We start from the raw sequence: 20,997 nt of genomic DNA on the forward strand, positions 1-20,997 counted from the left end.
GAATTAATTCAAATCAAGTAATCAGTGAAAAAGTAGGTGTAACACTTAAATGTCAGCTGGAATGAGCGTCAGTATCTAATATACCTAAACTCTTGCGTGTTTCTGAATGTTGTATAACCGTTTTCCAGGGCATAACATGACAATGTGCTTGCAACAGCACAAAATCTTCCTAGGGTTGTATTTATGGCATGCTAAGTGGTGCCAAATATGTGTAGGTTTGGCAAGGAACTTGTAAATGATGGAAGTCCTCCTCTATTAAAGTTTTAGAGCATTTTCCCCCAGCCTCAAGAGCCATCACTTTTTCCGAAATGGTAACAGTTCTCAAACTGGTGGACCACTTAATGTATGTACAGCAGTTCCTGCTGGTAGTAATTACTATTCGTCTATGACTTCCAAAACTGACAAGCTGCTAATGCACAAACATCAGTTGTAGGAAATGTGTAATCTAATACCCAACAATGGTAGACAGCAATGGACAACTGTAATAGACACTTATTCCCTCCCTGCCTCCTCTCATTGGCAGTCTTTTTCTTTCTTCATGTAATATGTATGAATGTCAGAACATTTTCAGAGTATTTCTGAAGGCATATATTCAGTATATAAGTGCATTACTGAGAGACATTGCTAGTTTATTACATTATAATATAGAAAAATGCTACCCAACTTCATCATTACTCACAGTTCATACTTCTTTTCTGAGAACAGCCGTCAGCAGTGACTCATTTTTGGCTACCTTTAAACATTAAAGTGTGGCAGAGAATCTGGAGCTTAAGGGGTCATTCCTGTGATCCCATGGTTGTTCCAGGGTTATTTTATACGAGTAGCATTAGGCTAAAATGTCAGCTAAATGACAACATTCTGAGGTGTTTGGAAAAATCTGTGACCTAAGAACTGCAGTTGACCCGTACATGACTCTGTGCGAATACTTACAGTATATTATTTCTAGTCAAAATGACTTTAATTACAAGTTAGTAATGTCAAGAAATTTTTCTAAAGATTTCAAGGTAGTCCACTAGGAAAAGGAAAGAAAAAAAGGAGTTTCCAAAACTGGATTTTAAAAATGAATAAAAGCTGCAGAGAAAATGGGACTCCTAACAACCATGTGAGACCTGGTAGACACTAAAACTGCCCCATCAGATAAAACAGCACTTAAAGCTTTCATCTTTGAGAGAGAGGAGAAAATCAAGCTCCACCCGTGTTTCTGTCCATCCGCCATGGGGCAGTTTTGGTGGTCTAAGACACATCAAACAAAGAAGCTGCTGGTGTTCTTAGAACAATAGACTCACCACCTCAGAGTCCAGACCTCAACATCACTGAATGTGTTTGGGATGGTGAGAAGCACACCCAGCTTTTAAGACTGAACTTTGGAAGTGTAGAAAAATATCGCTGCAGATTTCTTTGAAAACCTGAAAGCAAGTCTCCAGAAAAGAATGGAAGTTTTAAGTAGGGCAAAACGTAGACGCACTAAATACTGGACAAAATTATATTCAGTTGTTGAGACTTTGTAATTTTCTGCTTTTTTCCTGACTCTGAAAAATGAATAACTTGTACTAAATGGCCAGTTTGACTGGAAATTAAATAAATGAAGGGTGATCTTTTTCCTACTGTACTGTAGATACTGTTAGGTCAGCTATAATAGAGGCTGATTATGTCTAAATATGTATTTTATTCTTTGTTTTTAGTCATCATTGCAAATAGACATTCAAAACTGGGGAAAAAGTCAAGAAAATGCTTGTCCAATTAATATTAAGTGCGGTCAAATAGGTTCCGACTCCTGGTGACCATATGAGTAGTGTTTTTCCAGAATATCCTCATGTCTGTTTTGGGCCCTAATGGCTTGTTCATAGTTACTCTGATTGTCTCCATCCATCTTCCCCTTTTACCTTCAGCTGTTCCAAGCATAATAGCTTTACCTAATGTATTGGTTCTTCTCTCTTGACCAAAATAAGAGCTTCAGTTTGGTTGTCTGGACTTTCAGTGAGAGGTGAAACTTGATTTGATCAATAATACGCTTTTTTCTTTGTCGTCAAAGGTGATCTCAAAAGACTGCAAGAAGTCATCAGTATCGTTCCTGTCTCTCTCTTTTATTGTGCAGCTTTCACATCCATAAAGAACCACAAAAAACATGGCCTGACAGTTCTGATAATCTTTGTTAGTAGAGACAAATCATTACATATGGATTCCCAAGAGCCTTTAGTTAGAAAGTGAATAAGATTTAGAGAATCTCCAATGCAGCTGTGTTACCTTGAGTTGCTTGGAAACAGGAGGACAGTACATACATGAACCATATGGACTCATTATTCTTGACAAATCTAGCCATAGAGTGCATTTGTACTTAAAAACATTCCATGTTTTTAAATATATTGACTAAATTGCAGCTGATGTTTATCACAGTACTTTTGCATCTACTGTTTCACATAATCCTGAAATCGGAACATGCAGACATCCAAAATGATGAATGTATGTCCAGTAGCAGTTATTTAAAGATGAATTTCAGTGATTTTTCATTGTTTTTGTGTAATTAAATGGTTAAGATGTACAACAAAGTTATTTTCAGTTTTGGTTTAGTGTGAAATTCCATTCTCTGTGTTCAGATTTGTTCACAGTGGTGATGATAGGAACCAGACATCTGAAGAGTTTAATGCTTCTGAAAGTTACATCACAGTAAACTATAACATAAGATACTCATGAATTCACTGCCTGATGTCTGAGACTGTGTTGATAGTTAGGAGATGGTTTTGGCTCATAACATATTTTGAAAATACATTTGTTCATTGTGAGGCAAAACAGAATACATTTTTTGTTTACGTTTATTTTTCCACTATTTTATATTTTGACACAAAACTCCCATAGGTTCACGGTTGGTTAGTAAATATAATGACCATGTTTGTGTTGTAGACATCATGACCCCTGGTTCCTATCACCACCACTGTTGTCTGCAGTGAACCATTTCACATCAAACCACTCTGAATGACTTTACATCTCAGCCACTGAATTATGCAGCAGTTTTGAAAAATTTGTGAAATTCCACTTTAATCAAGTGTAAAAATGAAAGATGCTTAGAGGGTTGTTTTATGCATTTTATTAAACACCATATTAAATATGAATATTCCACTTAATTCTGAGCCAGCCAAGTGTAGTGGTCAGTAGAAATCAGTGACTTTGTTAAAAATCAAACATTTGCTTTTGAAATAAGTGCCCCTGTAGTGTGGAGCTATTTTATGAATACTGTGAAAATAAATCAACATATAAAAATTTTAAGTCAGTAGTAACCATCTGTTGGCCTTTTTAGTGGAGTTATGTAAAACACATTCATGGTAGAACGATTGTATAAGCTATTACATAGTTAATTTTTGAGAAGCCACACTTTCTTTTATAGTAGCTGCAATATGACAAATTCAACCTGAAACAGAATACTGATGTGTACAGAATCATATCCCAACATGCACTAAAGGCCTGGGTTTTTCTGTTCTGTCATTTTTCCCTGACTGGCGCATTGGAAAGTTAAACGTGTCCCTTTAGGACGCACAGAAAGACAGTTTAAATAGGTGCCAACAACCGCAGACATCTGCTGACTGTTCCACCGACCAGTAAGCAACTGACTCATTTCTCAGAGCCAGTGAATAAAGTCTTCTGTCATAATGCGATTAGTACATTTGACAGTGATCTCAATGCAGAATATTATACATTATGAAACGTTTGGAAGAAGTTAAATGACTGAGAGTAAAATGAGCATACTTAATAGGCTGTTATTTAATCCTTTGAGGCTTCAAAACGACACTGGAATAAGACCTAACACAAGAGAACGCTGCTGGAGGGATTTTCCGTGGGTCGAGGAGGTTGTTCTCGAGGCGCAGGGCTACAATGTGCGAATCCTCCTCATTCAGTGGGTCGCAGATATCGTCCTCTCCGATGTGCCTGTTGGGTGAAACATTTGAAATGCTCATAATCTTTCAGCAGATCTTTTTGCAGAGCAGAAAGGTAGTTCATTCATTCAGTTTGCTTGATTAATGGAATAAGGAAAACAATATTTATTTGCTGCAGTTGTAATAGATCCCGGTTACACTGTAGGCAAGGTTGTCTTGGGTGGGCCAGACCTGCAGCATGTGAACCCATGTAGGGTTCATCTGATGTGATTCCATTCTAGATTTAACTTTTAGCTAGCATATTTAGGCACTAGCATGTCATCACTGTTCAAAGAAAACCGTGTATCTCCATTTTTGTCGATTTTTTTTCTACGTTATTTTTAACACACCAGCTGTCCATTATGGTGTGCGAAAATTTCATGATGATGGGACAAATTGAAATGCTCCAAAATCACTTGGAATAAAACCTCTTTACATTAACTTACATTAAAAGGTAAGAGCCTTTTTGGCCTCTCCTGTAAACTTTTTATTTTGGAGATGCTTGTTTGTCTTGTTTGTGAGAACTATTCTGTTTTAGACATTGAGTGTTTACATGCCTCATAAAGGGATTTCTGCAGTTATCTGATTATTCAAATGGTCATGTAAACAGCTTACTCCGATTTCTTAGATCAGAGTAAGGTCTAGAAATCCGATATAGAGAGCTGTATTTTAGCTCAGTAATCAGATTTCTCAGTGCATGTAAACTCTTACTCTGATTTCTTTCTGATTTTTCAGTCTGAGCATGTGCGAAAGCAGACCACGATACCGGAAATAAGCGAGCAGTTTTGACGTGAGATGGCAGCAAAACACTTTTGGAGCGATGCTAAAACCAACTGCATGATTGATGAAATGAAGGATTTAAATATTCTTCATCTTCTAGATGATGTATGTTCATATTTTCAGGTAAAGTGGCGCGATGCTTAAAAAAAAGCAGCGGCATGAAGTTTTGAGTTTTACATTGCGCTCATGTCACATGAGTTTATTGGCTGGTTGCAATGCAGAAATCTGATTACTGCCTGACTCATGTAGAGCCGGAGTTTCCCGTTATCTGATTATTCAAGTGCATGTAAACGCATTGATCGGATTACTGGAATCTGATTTTCTGTAGTTATCGGATTATTAAGTGCATGTAAACGCATTCATTGTTCAACTGCCTCACACTATCCTGAGTTCTTCACATGTCATGATGGGCGTCTAATGGTAGTCAATTGCTGAAGACGGAGACCAACTTATTAAACAATTGGAATCAGGTGAGCACCAGCTTGTTCGACATGAAAACCTGCAGTCACACTGGCCCTTTGCGGAAAAGATTGGACACCCCTAATCTAAAGCAATTAATTTCTTGATTTTTCAGGCATACTTTGTTTTTGTCTGATACCCCTAATACAAACCGTGAAATAGTTCCACACGGAACTGTTGCTCTGCTGCTGCTTGAACTTTTTAAACCCGACTGCACTGATTAGCGCAGGAAAGCAAAGAAAAAAAACAGCATTTATAATCACTATTTTTCATTTAATTTTTTACATTTTCGTTTTCTCTTTTGGTGGCGACAACTTTGGTACTTTTTTTTGTATTTTAAAAATAGTGTTCAAATTAATTTCTCCTCTCGCCACGGAATCCTGTGAAGCGTGGTGCCTTGGGCGGTCAGACCAGTTGCCCTCACCCGGCTGTAGGCATGTGGCTAGTATGATAGTATAGATGTGTTACGTTCAGAACAAGGTTCGGCAACCCAAATGTTAAGAAGAGCCGTTTTGTCCTTTCAACAAAAATCAAACCACTTTGGGAGACACAACATTTTATGTCTGTTTTACCATCTTGGCTATAAATATGTAACTGCTGCTCCATTTAAGGTGGAACTGGATAATTTGAACGAGAAGCTGACTTCAGCTTTGTGACTTTTTAGTGTTCGACAGTTTCTTGTTGCAGATTAAATGTATCAGGAAAACAGCTGGAGTGATTAGAAATGCAAGTCCATTCATCTTCAAATCATCGACGTTCATCTTAAATCTTTCTCTTTGCCATTTCATTAGCTGCTAGCTAGGTGAGACTGTTGTCTGCATTGCTATGTGATCAGCAGTCTTTGCACCAACCTTCAGGGTTAAAGGGTGAATTAGCAGTTCTACATTAACTCCAGCGTTTAAGACTATTGTTAAAACTGTGTTTGAACGCAGAGCTTTATTTTACCGCAAAGGAGGATTATTTTATTTTTTACCCAAAAAAATCTAATTCTGCTGTGGAGTCGTAACAGGGCAGTAAAGGGCCATGTGTTGCCGACCCCTGGTTTAAGATGATGTAAAATACTTTGCCGATTTATTTTGGCAATGCACGCTAATAATCATAGTACAGTTATAGTTGGCCCATGAACTATAACTTTAGTGTGCCTTGTTATGGAAGAAATGACAAAAATGAATCATACCTTATGTTGTTGTTGTTTAGTCTGAGGAAATGTATTGATGTCATCTCACTAACACCAGAAGGGACACTGGTCAGTTGGTTGTGGTCTAGACAAAGCTCTGTCATGGTTTTCAGCGTTCCAAAGAAAGACTCTGGTTCCACACCATCACCATCGAGCTTGTTGTACGATAGGTACAGGTACTCCAGACCAGGCTCCAAATGTGCAAATACGTATCCTGGGATGCGTTCAATCTGATTGCCAACCAATCCCAGGTGAACCAAAGACTTTGGCAGGAACGATGGGACCAAGTGGAGTTTGTTGTATGACAGATCAATCGATTCCAGGTTCCTTTTAGGACATTTGCAAAAAAGAAGGTGTTGTTTATTCATGTTGTATACAAGAAGTTAGAATATATTTTTTCCCAGAAAAAAACATAAGGAATTAGGATATTTCAAGAGCACATACCTGTGATCAATCCAGGCTAAAGGGGCAATGCGTGATTCATCTATTTTATTGTCTCTCAGCACAACGACATTTAGGTTTTTAGTTTCATTGAAAGCTCCTTCAGATATTTCCTCAATTAGATTGTGTTCAAGGTGTAACTCCTGAAAAACAAAGTGTAGAATAATCTGTAAAGTGTCTTTTGTGGAATAATAACACCGAACATCTTGAGGACTTGACAAGGCAGTTACATTAGTCTTGGTAGTTCCCAAGGCTAGTGATGTATCCAGTAATTGTGCTAAGGTTATGACTTAGGTTAACCATAAATTACTGTGTTGGTTTTAAACCATTTTTTCACAGGTGAACCAGTGCTGGTTTATAAAGGATATTTTAAGCATATGTTTAAGGTCAAAAATTCATTGTTTCTTATTTATCTTTATATATTCTATATATATGTAAGATATAACTTTGCTCAGTTGGCTCTGACTTTGTGGATAATCTGTCTTCATGACAAAAATACCTGCAAATATGGTGGTAGACCTTGAGGAATAGTGCGGAAGAAGTTTCTGCCCATCCGTAGATAGGTGAGCTCTTTCGTTGGCCTGAAGGCTTGAGGATTTACATTTTCTTCGTTCAGTGAATTTGCTTCCATTTCCAAGGTAACCAAACTGTTCAGACCTGCCAAGAATTGTGCCAGTATGTTTTAAAAAGTGTTTTTGTAACTCAGTACACTATGGACTATAGAACAGTACTGTGCAAAAGTCAGAGACCACCCTTAGTTTAGTTATTTCCAGTCAAAAATGACAAAATATAAATTATTCATTTTTCACGAGAATATTTCTAAGGATATTAGATGCAAGATAATCCACTTGTGTAAGGAAGAGGAAAGTCAAATGAAAATAAGTGTAAAAAGCAATAGTTTCCAAACCTGGAGTTAAAAAAACTGATTAAAAGCTACAGAGAAGATGGGACTCCTAACAACCACCTGGAAGACCTAGTAGACACTAAAACTGCCCCATCAGATAAACAGCACTTAAAGCTTTCATCTTTGAGAGAGGAGAGAAAATCAAGCTGCTTCAGATCTGAAAACATCCACAGGTGTTTCTGTCCATCCTTCCACTGTGAGAAGACAACTCAGCGCTGTGGGGCTGAAAGGATGTGTAGCTGTCAAGAAGACTCACTGAGAAAAGGAGACAGACACATCAAACAAAGAAGCTGAACAATGGACTGACCACCCCAGAGTCCAGACCTCAACATCACTGAACGGATTACTTGGATCGAGAGAAGCAGAAAATGCAAAACCAGCTTCTAAGACTGAACTTTGGAGGTGTGGAAAAATATTCCTGCAGATTTCCTTGATTTCCTTTTCATGTAAAAAGGGTGAAAGTTAAAAATGTTTATGCTAATATTGACATTGCAAGAAATGTAACTAAAAATCATTATTCATTATGCAAAGGACAGCCAATCATTGTGCTAAAACGTGAATTTTTGTTTTTCAGCTGGTCATATTTATCTGTTTCTTGCTTTCATCATGTAAAAACATGGAGCTACATTGGAAATCTAGGTTAAACAATGCCAGGAATGAACAGAATCATGATGACACAGCAGTGTTAACAAGTGGCAGTTCCCAACGCTGTGGGTCTGAGAGGATGTATAGCTGTCAAAAAGAAATTGACAAAAAAGTAAAAAAAAAAAAGTAATTATAATAACAATAAATCTGTATAAATAAATGAAGGATGGTGTCTGACTTTTGCTCAGTAATCTATCCAATAGTCTTGTGAAAAGCACTTTTTGTTTTAGCACTGGTAAACCCCTTTTGTTTGTGTTTTTCTCCACTGAGAAACCTGATCCAGCTCACGGAAAGTTTGGCAGATCATTTGATTCAGTCAGTATTAAACTGCAGTATCATATTTCCTCAGGACTGCATGTTTGGTACAGATAACTTACCTTCAAAGCTGTTTTCATCAATCCCTTGTAGGTTGTTTTCATTGATCTTCAGTTCTTGCAGAGTAGGTGGAAGCCCTCGAGGAATTTCTTCCAGCAAATTTCCGTCCAGGTATAGCCGGGTTAGGAATTTAAGGCTCTGTAAACAAAAATAGAAGTTCATACTTTAACATCTTTAAATCTTTTACTACAATTTAACCGTTTACACACCACCCTTGGTCATAATAAACGTATTATATCATAGTATTAAAACAGCTATTATAGTCAGGCCCAGTCTTTTATGATGATAAATTTTATTAGTTTTATCAGAACCACCCAGCGCTAATTTATTTTGCAGACTACAGAGCACAAGTGAAGGTAAAGAAGGAGCTGAACATCTTGGCGTCTCTAATATTTCTCTTGATGGTGTGCCATGGAATTCTGTTTTCATTTGAAATGGCTGTGAAAGGCCTCAGCCCTTATGTAAACTGTTGTCAGTACTGATCTGTCTCAAGTCATGCACAAGGAAATATGTTTTGATGGGTTTGGAAATGTGGTGGTGTCATTTGTGATTGTGGCCATATTCATGTTTTTATTAATAGGCCTAATGTGTGTATGTACTGTACTGCACTTTTAAAATGGTCCTTACTTTGAATGCTTGAGGGTCAATGCCTGATGACAAGATCTTATTTTTTCCCAAATCTATCCATTCCAAATTTGGTACGCCATTGAACGCACCACCTGGAATGGTAGTGATCGCATTACCTGTGGATTTACAAAATAAAAGCACTTGTTAAATACTGCAAATGCATTGATATAGATGTGGAATTACAATCTCTGGTGTACAGTCTTTGTGTGTCATGCTGAAGATTGCAGTGTCTTTAAAGCTCTGGTGCTGCTAATCTTTTCTCTAGTTAGTTAATAGAATAGTTCTGTAGGTTATTATGAAAGCACAATTATTATGTCGATCTTATTCCATTTTTTTTTTCATTTTAAATGATGCTGTCTACTTAAATTGTTGTTACGATGTTTTAGGGGTTGGTGATATGGCAAAAATATAGATTATTCCCTACAATATATTGTTATTCCCAACAATAACGTGAAGCATTAGGCAGTTACACCATTTGGTGATCTCTTTTAATCTTTTTTAATATATACATACAGTTTTAAAATGATTTTTTTTTATTTATTGTAGTAGTGCATTGATTTGGGAATTGTGAAACGATGCCAATATAATATTTTTCATGTATATATCTGTCAATGCATGAACATTTATAAAATGTAGAAATTAGGACTTCATCTACCTGGATTAGCATTACAGAGTAGTGCAACATATATATTTTTATGTGGATACACATACTGAAAAATGAATGACATGCATAGATTTTAGCACAATGACCCAGCATCGTCCAAACTTTCTGCTCTTTCGGAGTACAATAAATAAAGCATTAAATATCAGTTGGAAATATCAGCCAAATCAAAACTTTTTATTAATTTATTTTCAAGCAATATCTGTTGATATGATTTCGATACCACTGTGTGTCCCTTATTTGTTGTATATTATCTTGTTTATTTATTTTGCTTGCAATTTAAAAGCCTAACCAGGCACAATTTAGCTTTGAATAGAAACATATTTATGCAAAAGTTTGAACACCCATGGTCACATTACACGTTTTGTTGGAGTGAAAATAAATATAAAAAAGTGAAATTTTCAACTCCTTGGGACCACCTGTGGTTCCAAAACGCACTTCGTCATATTCTTGATAACTTTCATATTTCAAAAGCCACATTCAAAAGGTGGGTGTAACTGTCTTCTTTCCTGTCAAATAAAAGGGAAATGTAATTTTAAACCCTTATAATAAAAGAAGCTGAACTCAGTCGACCCATTTTTTCACAAATCTGGGCTATGAACTATAAACAGATGGTGTCTCTTCAGTGATCTGCTCTGTAAAAATTATTTTTATAAAAAAATACGAAGAGCGTCTAAGATTTTTGGCTTTCAACAGTAAATTGTAAGCATATAGCGATATGTGTATGATCATAACACATTTTCTGTCAATTTGAGGGGAGCTTTTACAAAAAATAAATAAAATAAAAATTTACAGTTATTTCGTGCAGTTATTTACTTACGATTTGGTCATGTAAATTCAGATGGAAAAACCAAAATATACCCTGGTCAATAAGAGGTTAACACACCCACAGGCATTATTCTGCAGTTCTTAGTGCACAATTTCTATTTATTTGCTGAGTTTAACTGGGAAAAATTAAAACACAAAATATAAAATATGCCATAGCTTTTGCACAGGCCACATTTTATGTTTTATTTTTTCTTATTCATATATATATATATATATCGATCAAGCATAACAGTCAGACCACCTCCTTGTTTCTACACTCATTGTCCATTTTATCAGCTCCACTTCTGTCTTGATTGGGTGCCACTGCTCGCCGTGCAAACCTCACCCTCACAACCTGATGCTGCTGCTGCTGCTGCCGCTGCTGCTGCATAAACTAAACTAATCAAATTAATCATTTGCTCCACCTGTTTTCCCTGTTTTTGTACTATAATACTTTATACTAACAATGTTTTACTATCCGGTGTCGACCAGAGGAGGATGGGTTCCCCTTCTGAGTCTTGGTTCCTCTCAAGTTTTCTTCCTGTTTCTCTTAGGGAGTTTTTCCTTGCCACTGTCGCCTCTGGCTTGCTCTTGGGGGCTTGGACCCGGATTTCTTTCTGTAATGCTGATTTCCTTGTAAAGCTGCTTTGTGACAACACCTGTTGTAAAAAGCGCTATATAAATAAACTTTGCTTGCTTGCTACTTACTATATAGGTGCACTTTGTAGTTACAATTTACAATTACAGACTGTAGTCCATCTGTTTCTCTGCATACTTTATTAGCCCCTTTTTACCCTGTTCTTCAGTGGTCAGGACCCCCATGGACCCTCACAGAGCAGGCAGGTACTATTTGGGTGGTGGATCATTCTCAGCACTGCAGTAACACTGATGTGGTGGTGGTGTGTTAGTGTGTGTTGTGCTGGTACGAGTGGATCAGACACAGCAGTGCTGCTGGAGTTTTTAAACACTGTGTCCACTTACTGTCCACTTTATTAGACACTCCTACCTTATCAGTCCACCTTGTAGATGTAAAGTCAGAGACGATAGCTCATCTGCTGCTGCACAGTTTGTGTTGGTCATCCTCTAGTCCTTCATCAGTGGCCACAGGATGCTGTTGGCTGGATATTTTTGTTTGGTGGACTATTCTCAGTCCAGCAGTGACACCAAGGTGTTTAAAACTCCAGCAGCACTGCTGTGTCTGATCCACTCAGACCAGCACAACACACACTAACACACCACCACCACATCAGTGTTACTGCAGTGCTGAGAATGATCCCCCACCCAAATAGTACCTGCTCTGTGAGGGTCCATGGGGGTCCTGACCACTGAAGAACAGGGTAAAAGGGGGCTAACAAAGTATGCAGAGAAACAGATGAACTACAGTCTGTAACTGTAGAACTACAAAGTGCACCTATATAGTAAGTGGAACTGATTAAATGGACAGTGAGTGTAGAAACAAGGAGGTGGTCATAATGTTATACCTGACCTGTGTGTGTGTGTGTGTGTGTGTATGTATGTATATATATATATATATATATATATATATATATATATATATATATATATATACACACACACACACACACACACACATATATATGTATATACATATATGTATCGCTGTTGTCGGAAGAAAACCTCCATTTTTGTTGTTTTTCAGTTTTTGCCTGTTGTCCTTTACATTGTATATAAATTTCATGATGAATGGACCAAAAGAAATGACCCAAAATGACTTGGAAAAATTCTGGTTCCATTGACTTACATTAAAAGTAAAGTAGGTTTTGTCCTTCTCCTGTAAAGTTACCATTTTGGAGATACAAGGTTTTGTTCCGACAACAGCAGAATATGAATATATATATATATATATATATATATATATATATATATATATATATATATATATATATATATATATATTACGATGTTACCCTCCTGAGCTCCAGAGAGATGACACGGTGATGTAATATATTATGATAATGATATTGTATCATCATTATGTGACAGTTATTTACTGTCAGGCATTTCAATGACTTGGTTTGTCCTGTGTTCGGTTATGTTGGCTTTCTTACCCTCCAGACTGAGAGACTTGAGCTCAGGGATGGAAAGAGCAGGAATGCTGGTAAGTTTGGCATTCTCACAGGAGACAATGACATCAGAGATTGTGCAGCCTTTAGGGAGTGAGTAGGTAATCCTCCGAGACTCTTCATCCTTCTCCTTCTCCCCCTTCTTTCCTTCCCCCTCTTCTTCCTCATCCTCCTCCTCCTCATCCTCCTGACTGGTCTCAGGAGGTGGGGCTGACAGTGGTGGAAGGCTTTCAGGGGTTGGCTCATGCGATGGCATTTGGAAAACATCACCTCTCAACCAGATCTCTTCTTCCTCTTCGTCACCGTCATTCTCCACTTTCATTCCATGCTGGACTCTCTCTGCCGCTTCCTCAAAAACCCTCAGCATCTCCTTCTGTTCCATCTCCAGCTTCCTTATCCTCTCCTCCTCAAACCGTCGGTGTTCCTCCATCCTCCTTTTCTTCTCCTCTGCTGCAGCCTTCTCCTCCTTTGCCTGCTCTTCTTCCTCCAGCTGTTTTCTCAGTCTTTCCTCTTCTTTCTTTTGCTTCTTTCTCCTTTTGCGTTCTGTGTCTTTCTTACGATGGCGCTCCTCTTCTTCCTTGTACTTATCCCCTCTTGGACCTTCGTCAGTGTGTGCGTGGACTTGTGGAACTGTACCGTAACTCGGATCGTTAGGAACGGGAGAATCACCAGAGTTTTCAGAAACGTCTTGAACTGCGATTGTGGCAGAAGCACATGTAGAGTGATCAGAGGAAGGTATAATAAAAGAGGAGAACATTAGAAGCAAATCTATAACTGAACAGTAGCTCTGTAGTAGATGTTAACATGAAAATCATGAATCGTGTAAAACAGTCAGTCACATTTTGTCCTGTCGATCGGTTTGATGCAATTGCTCTAAAAGTGTTTAGATGGAACTTCAGTGCAGACAATGCATTTTAAATACCTGGGTCAATGCATACTGGACAGCACTCCCCAATAGGTTTAAATTTGAGTTGGCAGTGTAGCAGAGGGCATTGCATTTCATCACACACCACTTCTCCACTGGAGCATAGGCAGGTGACGCAGGGCTTTGGTGACCACACAGTTTTATCGAACATAGTGATGCCCCGAAACACACACTGTCCTGTGTTCCCTGAAAAATACAGTTGTTGGTTTAGCAAGTTTCAAATAGCTCAGATAAGCACACAAAAACCAACCTGAATTTCTACCTGAAACCTGAAAGTTGTATGTGAAATGGAAATAATATCAAAAAGTCGTAATGTGAAAATCCACTTCGAACTGTAAATAAACCAATAGTACAATAACAAGATGAATGTTTTTAAAGTTTTCCAGTTCACCGTTTTTTTTGTAAATATATGCTTATTCTTAAATTAATGCCTGCAACAAGTTCCAAAAAAAGTTATTTGGGACAGGGACAAGTGAAGACCAGGAACATTGGAAAATGTCCAAAAACATCTGAAAAACATGATGATGCTTGGGTGGAGAATTCAGGACCTACACCTTTATGAGCGAGGTGGGTCAAGGCTTCCACCAGTGAATCATTTAATGGTTAAGAACATTGGGCCTCATTGAATTTGTTCTTGAGAAAGGTCCTAAGAAATCTGACCACATCAGATTCATGACGTGTTCTTAAACCACAGAATTGTTCACACCTTGGTGCTCTTGAGTGTACATAGATTTTGTTCTTACCTACAAACAAATGGGTTATTGTAAGTTTTCTGTGTTTCACCGTCTTTAGAACACAATATCATTAAAAGACTCAGGGAATCCAGAGAAATCTTTGTGTTGAAAGGGCAAGACTGAAAAACACAACTGGATGCCTGACCTTTATTCCCTCAGACAGCTCTGTATTAAAACTAACATGTTTCTGTGATGAATATCACCACATAGGCTCAAATACTTTGTCGATAAATACATGCTTGTTGCTGCAACCATAAAAAGTAAGACCACCGATGCGCAGTATAAACATGTATTGTGGTCTGATGAGTCTCTGTTCTGTTTGTAAACGTGCACCTCTCCTAATTTTCTTGGAACGTGTTACTGGTATCAAATTTGGAATGAGTGTATGAAGAATAAAGGTTTGCAAAATAAAAGACCAAATTTCAGTTTAATAAGTAATTAACCGTTGACTGATTTCTGTTTGTATTAGCATTTCACATACTGTCCTGACTTTTTCTAAATTGAGATTTGTATTAACTTACATATTAACTTGCATACTTCATACTTACAAAGAATATTGTGAGACCACCCATTTCATATTGTGGTGTGATGTTGGTATGACCAGAATTGCAGTGTCACACTCTGGCTGCCCAACTTAGACATGTAGCCAATAATCATGTGGCCAGTGAGACTTACCACCATGGGCAGTATGGTCATGTAAACCAATAGATGGTTTCAGAAAGTTTGCTTTAAGGAAACACCACAAGTCCTTAAGAGTGGGAAGTATAACCAGAGTCTAACCCTGAGAAAGTTGGAAGCAAATTAGGTTTTTGTGCAGGTCTTAAAACATTGTGAAATTCATCTTTGTAAACTAGACCTGTTGTTCCATTCACATACAGTACTGTGCAAAAGTCTTAGGTGCCTAGGCGCATTGTTTAAAACTGTATCCAGCACACCTGATTTAATTTAATGAAGTATTGATTAGCAAAGACAGATATTGGATGATGATTATAAATAATGGCAGCCTGCCACAAGAAAAGGTTTTGAAGTGGTTAAATGAACACATTATGTGACATACATAAAATTGCTCCCTTGTGTATCAAAATTATTTGTTACTTATTCTAATATTAGTGTTTTCTGAGCAAACACAATGCTTACTTCCCAATAAAAAGGCTTTTTTCAGAGGGTCAGCACCACTTTGTTCACTTCTGTATGAGAAGACTTCCATTATCTATTATTCTATATTCCTTATGCCACAGCCATATGATCATGTCTCTTGTAATATAATTATAAATATAATATCAAGCACAATTGTTTTATTAAATCAGTTATACCTTGGTGAATTTCTTCACCTGTAATGCTATATATAATAAGTTATAATCATTGTTGACTGATCTCAGCAGAACATTTCAGTGACTTCCTCACTGCACTGATTTGCTTTTAAGTTTCAGTTAAAAAGAAAATTGTTCATTTAAAAAACGTACATTTTTTTCTGTTTGTATGAAACATCTTGTACGCTTTTCCCATCACAAGTTCTCTGTAAATATAAATATTGTCACACAGTTTTGAGACCTGTGATGGTACTCTTAAATATGCACTCACCTGGAATAACATTGTAGTTAGGCTTTGGCTCCTGCACACTTTTATAAGACTCAATGAAAAGCGATGCTCCATTATATCCACTGTGTATTGGCGCCTTGCCTTGGCGCACCACTTTCTTCCCCCTCCTTCTTCTTCCTCGAGCCAGGGGACGGTTCTGGTCTTTGGCAACACTGAAGCTTAGGCAGCAGAAAAACGACACAACGAGTAGAAGCCATAGTCTCATGGCGGAAGTCTGTAGAATAAAACAAAGAGGTATCTTAGCCTTCATTGTGCCTAATATACCCCTTTTAATACATAGTTTCCATGCGCGTTTCCATAATAACAAGTCTAACAGCAAATGGCAAGTTTCAGCTTTGCTGTGGTCTTTCTTTACCAATTCAGACTCCAGCTTCTGGACAGTCACTGGAGTCAGACTGAATGACTATAGTACCCCTCATCAGCTCATAGTAAAATGGTAAAGTTAGAGTAAAGCTATTATTTAGATGAGTTGTAGGTACCAATTACTACTTTTTTAAGTATTGTGTTCAGTGTTAACAGTCACAACACAAAGTTTTTTACCCTGATAATCCCTAAAAAGCTCATAATTGAAAGTTTTGACAGTATTAATTTTCCAGTTTGGCTGTGCATGTATTATTTTGTGTCTGTTTCAGTGCAAAGTTAAAGTCGGTCTCGTCGTTCCAGAGATGTGTTGAGTGAGGAGCAAAATACACTTCCTTCATGACACAGTGCTACATTTAACACAGGACAGCTGCAGACAACAGTAAATATAGACAGTAAACTGAAAGAGCAGATTAGAATAGATGTGTGTATATTGATCACCGAACAATGCAAAATGCCATGTTGAGGTATTTACTCAAATGTAATCTATAACAAATTGCTAAGAACTTTCCTCAAACTGTAATGGGATTACTTATTACTAACTAGAAAAATTAGTTTCAGTACTCATTACTTCTGTGTCACTATAAAACTCAAACAAATAGAAAGTACAAGAAAAAAATCCAATAGTCCCTTCAGTACTTTATTTAGAAAGAAATAGCCAATCACAGTAAACCTCATTTAAAAGGTCTGTCCCTGCCTTTACTCTGAACACGACCTCTTATGCTGATAAAAAGGAATGGCTGATGCTGTTTGAAAAAGGAGAAACTAGTCAGTAGAAGCAGTTCAAAAACAGCTGCCTTGAATCTTTAGAAAGAAAAAGAAAGAAAGAAAAGAACAAAAATCTTTAAGAATATAATGTTCCTGAATGTAGATCGAGCCTAGTCTGTTTATGTGAGGTTGGGGAATGCTCTTCTTCGGTGCGGCGACCTTCATCCATCAGCTTTATTAGCTTGATTAGCTATCATGCTAATGATAGTTATGTTGTGCTGCTCATATTCACAATTGATTACAAGAATTAAGAATTTAACTGCAATGCATGGCTACCTCATTACAGGAAGGAGAATTACTTACATTCCTGTAATGTATGACTTTGTACTGCATTACCCCCAAACATGTTAGATATTTTTAATAATTCTCCAAAGAAGTTGTGAGTCTTCATCACGTGCAACACAGAAATGAGGAAATATCAACTTTTGTAGTTTGCCTGCCTTTATTGTTTCTTTTTGCGTGAAAACACTTTTTGTACCAAAACAAATAAGATCTTGAAGCCAAGCACGAAAAGAATGTTGAATTACGAAGGTCTTGCAGAAAGCAGGACATCAGCACATCAAACTTTTCTCCAAATATTAAAACCGCAAGTGCTAACTGCAAAAATGACCCCTAAATTAATAACAAAACCTATTTTGGTTGTGAGAACGATGAAAAGCAGCAAGGAGGCACGGTTGACTTGCGCTGGGGGCAGGAAGTGCAAACATGCATGGGGATGTGTCAGCACAGTGGACTCAAGCCTCAGGCAGAGCGTCATGTGGTGAGCATTAAATCAGAGTTTGGGTCTGTGGCTAAGGAAAAGAAGAAAACAGAAAAATGGGGAGGCAAAAAATGGGGGAAACCAAGGAAAGCATTTTAATTAACAAGCTCGGTAGGATGACAGGGCTCAGATGGAAAGAATCCCCGAATGAGCTAAGAGGGAGCAGAGTAAAAATATCCAGCCATGAGTGAAGACATCCTGATGTGGACGTTCAATTCTACTCAGTAATGCAGTAATGAAACCCGTCTACAATACAACAAGGTTTTGCATTTCTACGACTCTGCGGAAAATAAATCTGTGTTATCAGATGCCTCAGTGAGCGCCCAGAAAAAAAAACATTGCGGCTTCCTAAAGAGCTGAAACTAAACTTGGTCTCAGTCCAAAAGCTAAGCGTTAACTGCTGTTTGTTACCACGTAGACAGTTGAAGCACACAGCCTTTTTATTTACATTTTAGAAGACCAAGTGTGCCTCGAAACACCCATGCTGTTGAAAGAACATGCACATTGTGAAGTAAGAAAAAAGTGCAGTTTCTTTAGAAAGTGAAGTCTTTTACAGCACAGTGAAGGGCGAGAGCTTAGAGAGAGCAGAAATGAGTAAGAGTCATTTACATTACCAGTGGTTTGCAGTCAGTTTTGTGAGGCCAAATATTTCCGCACTTTTCCCAGGCCACGAGGGGTTTGCCAGAAGCGCTAGGACAGTGCTGCGCCTACTCAGCTCTGAACTGATAAATGTTTAAAACAGACAGGGCTGCGCTCGCAGGAGAAGCCAGGGCTTGCTTAGGCAACAGCTTCTTCAGTTCAGTATCTCAGCATTACAGTCAGAGGATCAGGACCAAAATATCTCCCCTTTTTTTTGTTTTTTGTTTTTTTTTCTTTTGGAGAGAGGTTGGTGATTTTCTCTGCTGTAATTACTAGGCAATGGAGGTGTGCTTGACAAAAGAGGTGCTGTAAGGCTTGTCATTAACCTGTATGTTAAAACATCCTTTTAGTGCATGTAAAATGTACAGGTTCAGCATTTGTTCAGGCCCAGAGGCAGTGTATAAGCTGAATGGATAAATCTGTTTGTGAATTTTTGGTCTGCAACTAAAGAACCTTCTTGCCCAATGATGCTTTTGGCCGGCCCCATCTCTCGTTTCATTGGTGGGAGCAAGCAAAAGCAGGCAGTCCCCAGTTTCGAAAGGGCAGTGGGGTCATGTCTGGTCCATAAATGCTACTTCGTGTCATTGCCGTAGATAACTTGTGCAACTTGTACAGAATTTAAAAGTTTTTCACCTTTATATTACATTCCCATAAAGACCTACTCACTGTAATGTGTTCCTCCAAAACTACATAAGTTGTATCATTCCTTTTCATTCTTTTATATAATGGCCTGTTTAAATGCTTGAAAAGTCTTTATTTGAGGGCGACCTACATAGGGACTTCATAACAAATGTAAAAGTATTGAATAACATTTATAAAGCAGTACTCGAGTATTAATGAACAGCTTACACCAGTAATAGCAAGATCGGAAGAAGTGGACTGCTATAAAGCATTATCTTCAGATCTTCCAATAGTTGGAATAGGCCAAGTTAAGAGCTCCACATGTCAGTTCTCCTTAAAAGAAATTGTACTTTTGTGCTTTAACTCTAGTAAAAATACATAGAACTGACACATGGTGTTATTTACTAGGCCTGTAGTTAATAGCTAAGCACTATTACTTGGGAATGAAGCTTCATAACAGTGTTCAAAGTGTCCTTCGCTTTAGTTTAAGGCTCCTTGTTTCAACACTATCATTTACTTTATGAAGCGTCTTACGATTATTGGCATAAGCTGTTAATAAATATTAAAGTGTCTCTTTCTTTTTTATTCAGTGTTTATGCAGGTCCGATGAAGTCCCCATATCAGTAGCCTACAAATAAGGTTTTACAAAATGCTTTCAAAACCGTGAGTAAAAAATGTCCCAGTGCATTAAGGTTCCTACATATTTGTAAAGTCGTGAAACACCCTATCTAAGTCGTGAAACACCCTGATCTAAGAATAAAATCTGAACGCCTGACCCTCACTAACCACAAAGGGTGTAAAGATCAAGGGGTTGGTGCTCTTGAGACGTGTAATTTCAGTGATGACAGAGATTCTGTTTGTCTCTTTCACAAACAAAAAGATGGTGCCTTTGATATGGGCAGATGTGCCGCCTTCATGTTGAGGTTTATGGTTGTCTTTCGCAGACCGCCTCTATACTAATTTACACAGTAAAACTGTGTCCGTAAACTGTTTTCATGGTCAACACTGTAATGAAGCACATTCAGCATTACATTTCTTAAAGATACTGGAACAGAACTGAAAGTCTACGGGAGCTACTTGGGCTTTACATTTGTTTGTTCATGTATTGTTGGCAGGAAATTTCGTCCAGACAACAGCATGTAGCAGAGAACAGTTTTCAGGGATTAGATGATACATTTGTCATGACTTTTTCATGATTTGTTGTGAAAAAAAGAGAATCACAAACTGAAAAATAAATTCAGACCTTTTATTTTCATTTTTTACATGTCATTCTTTGAAGAGTTTGAAGGTGATCAGTTAGGCTTAGAGGCAATCTTGGACAGATGACAGCAAACTGGATGTTCCATTTTCGGAATTTCACAAGTTTAATTTTCTCATCTTTTGCTGTCAACCGCAGTGGAACAAACTGAATGTACATTTTTTTTTCCACAAACATGGGCACTGAATACTCCTACTTGTCCAGGCTCGCCCGTTCATATACTTTATTTCTATAGAATGAACCAACTGCTTAGAAACTCTGAGCTACTTTGTGCAGCAACGCAATGTCCTCGAGCGTTTGTGCTATTAATTCCATTTTGGTGTCAAACAGATGTAAAATCAGTTGGGATTGTTTTACTGCTCCACACCTGTTGAATAATGGCTAGTCGTGCATTTCGTTGCTTTCCAATGAAGTTGAGTTAATATGTAAAAGGAGAATTATGCTAACGTTTTTGATGAAAGTTGATTA

The 20,997-nt window shown here is 37.7% G+C and overlaps 2 protein-coding genes across 2 annotated transcripts in view; one reads left to right on the forward strand and one right to left on the reverse strand.

The window, feature by feature from the left end:
* LOC118799623 (centromere protein P) overlaps nt 1–20,997 on the forward strand; it is a 110,643-nt gene that overhangs the window by 78,643 nt on the left and 11,003 nt on the right. The window lies entirely within an intron of this gene.
* ecm2 (extracellular matrix protein 2, female organ and adipocyte specific) lies at nt 2,064–18,861 on the reverse strand. The gene is made up of 10 exons (XM_036559585.1): nt 18,626–18,861; nt 16,106–16,337; nt 13,788–13,976; nt 12,851–13,558; nt 9,314–9,429; nt 8,689–8,824; nt 7,262–7,419; nt 6,766–6,905; nt 6,322–6,648; nt 2,064–3,918 (listed from the first exon to the last, which is right to left on the reverse strand). The coding sequence occupies exons 2-10, from the start codon at nt 16,326–16,328 to the stop codon at nt 3,750–3,752; spliced, it is 2,166 nt and encodes a 721-aa protein (XP_036415478.1). The 5' UTR covers nt 16,329–16,337; nt 18,626–18,861; the 3' UTR covers nt 2,064–3,749.

The sequence above is a fragment of the Colossoma macropomum genome, unplaced genomic scaffold (genome assembly GCF_904425465.1).
Source record: "Colossoma macropomum unplaced genomic scaffold, Colossoma_macropomum, whole genome shotgun sequence".
NCBI classification, from domain to species: Eukaryota; Metazoa; Chordata; class Actinopteri; order Characiformes; family Serrasalmidae; genus Colossoma; species Colossoma macropomum.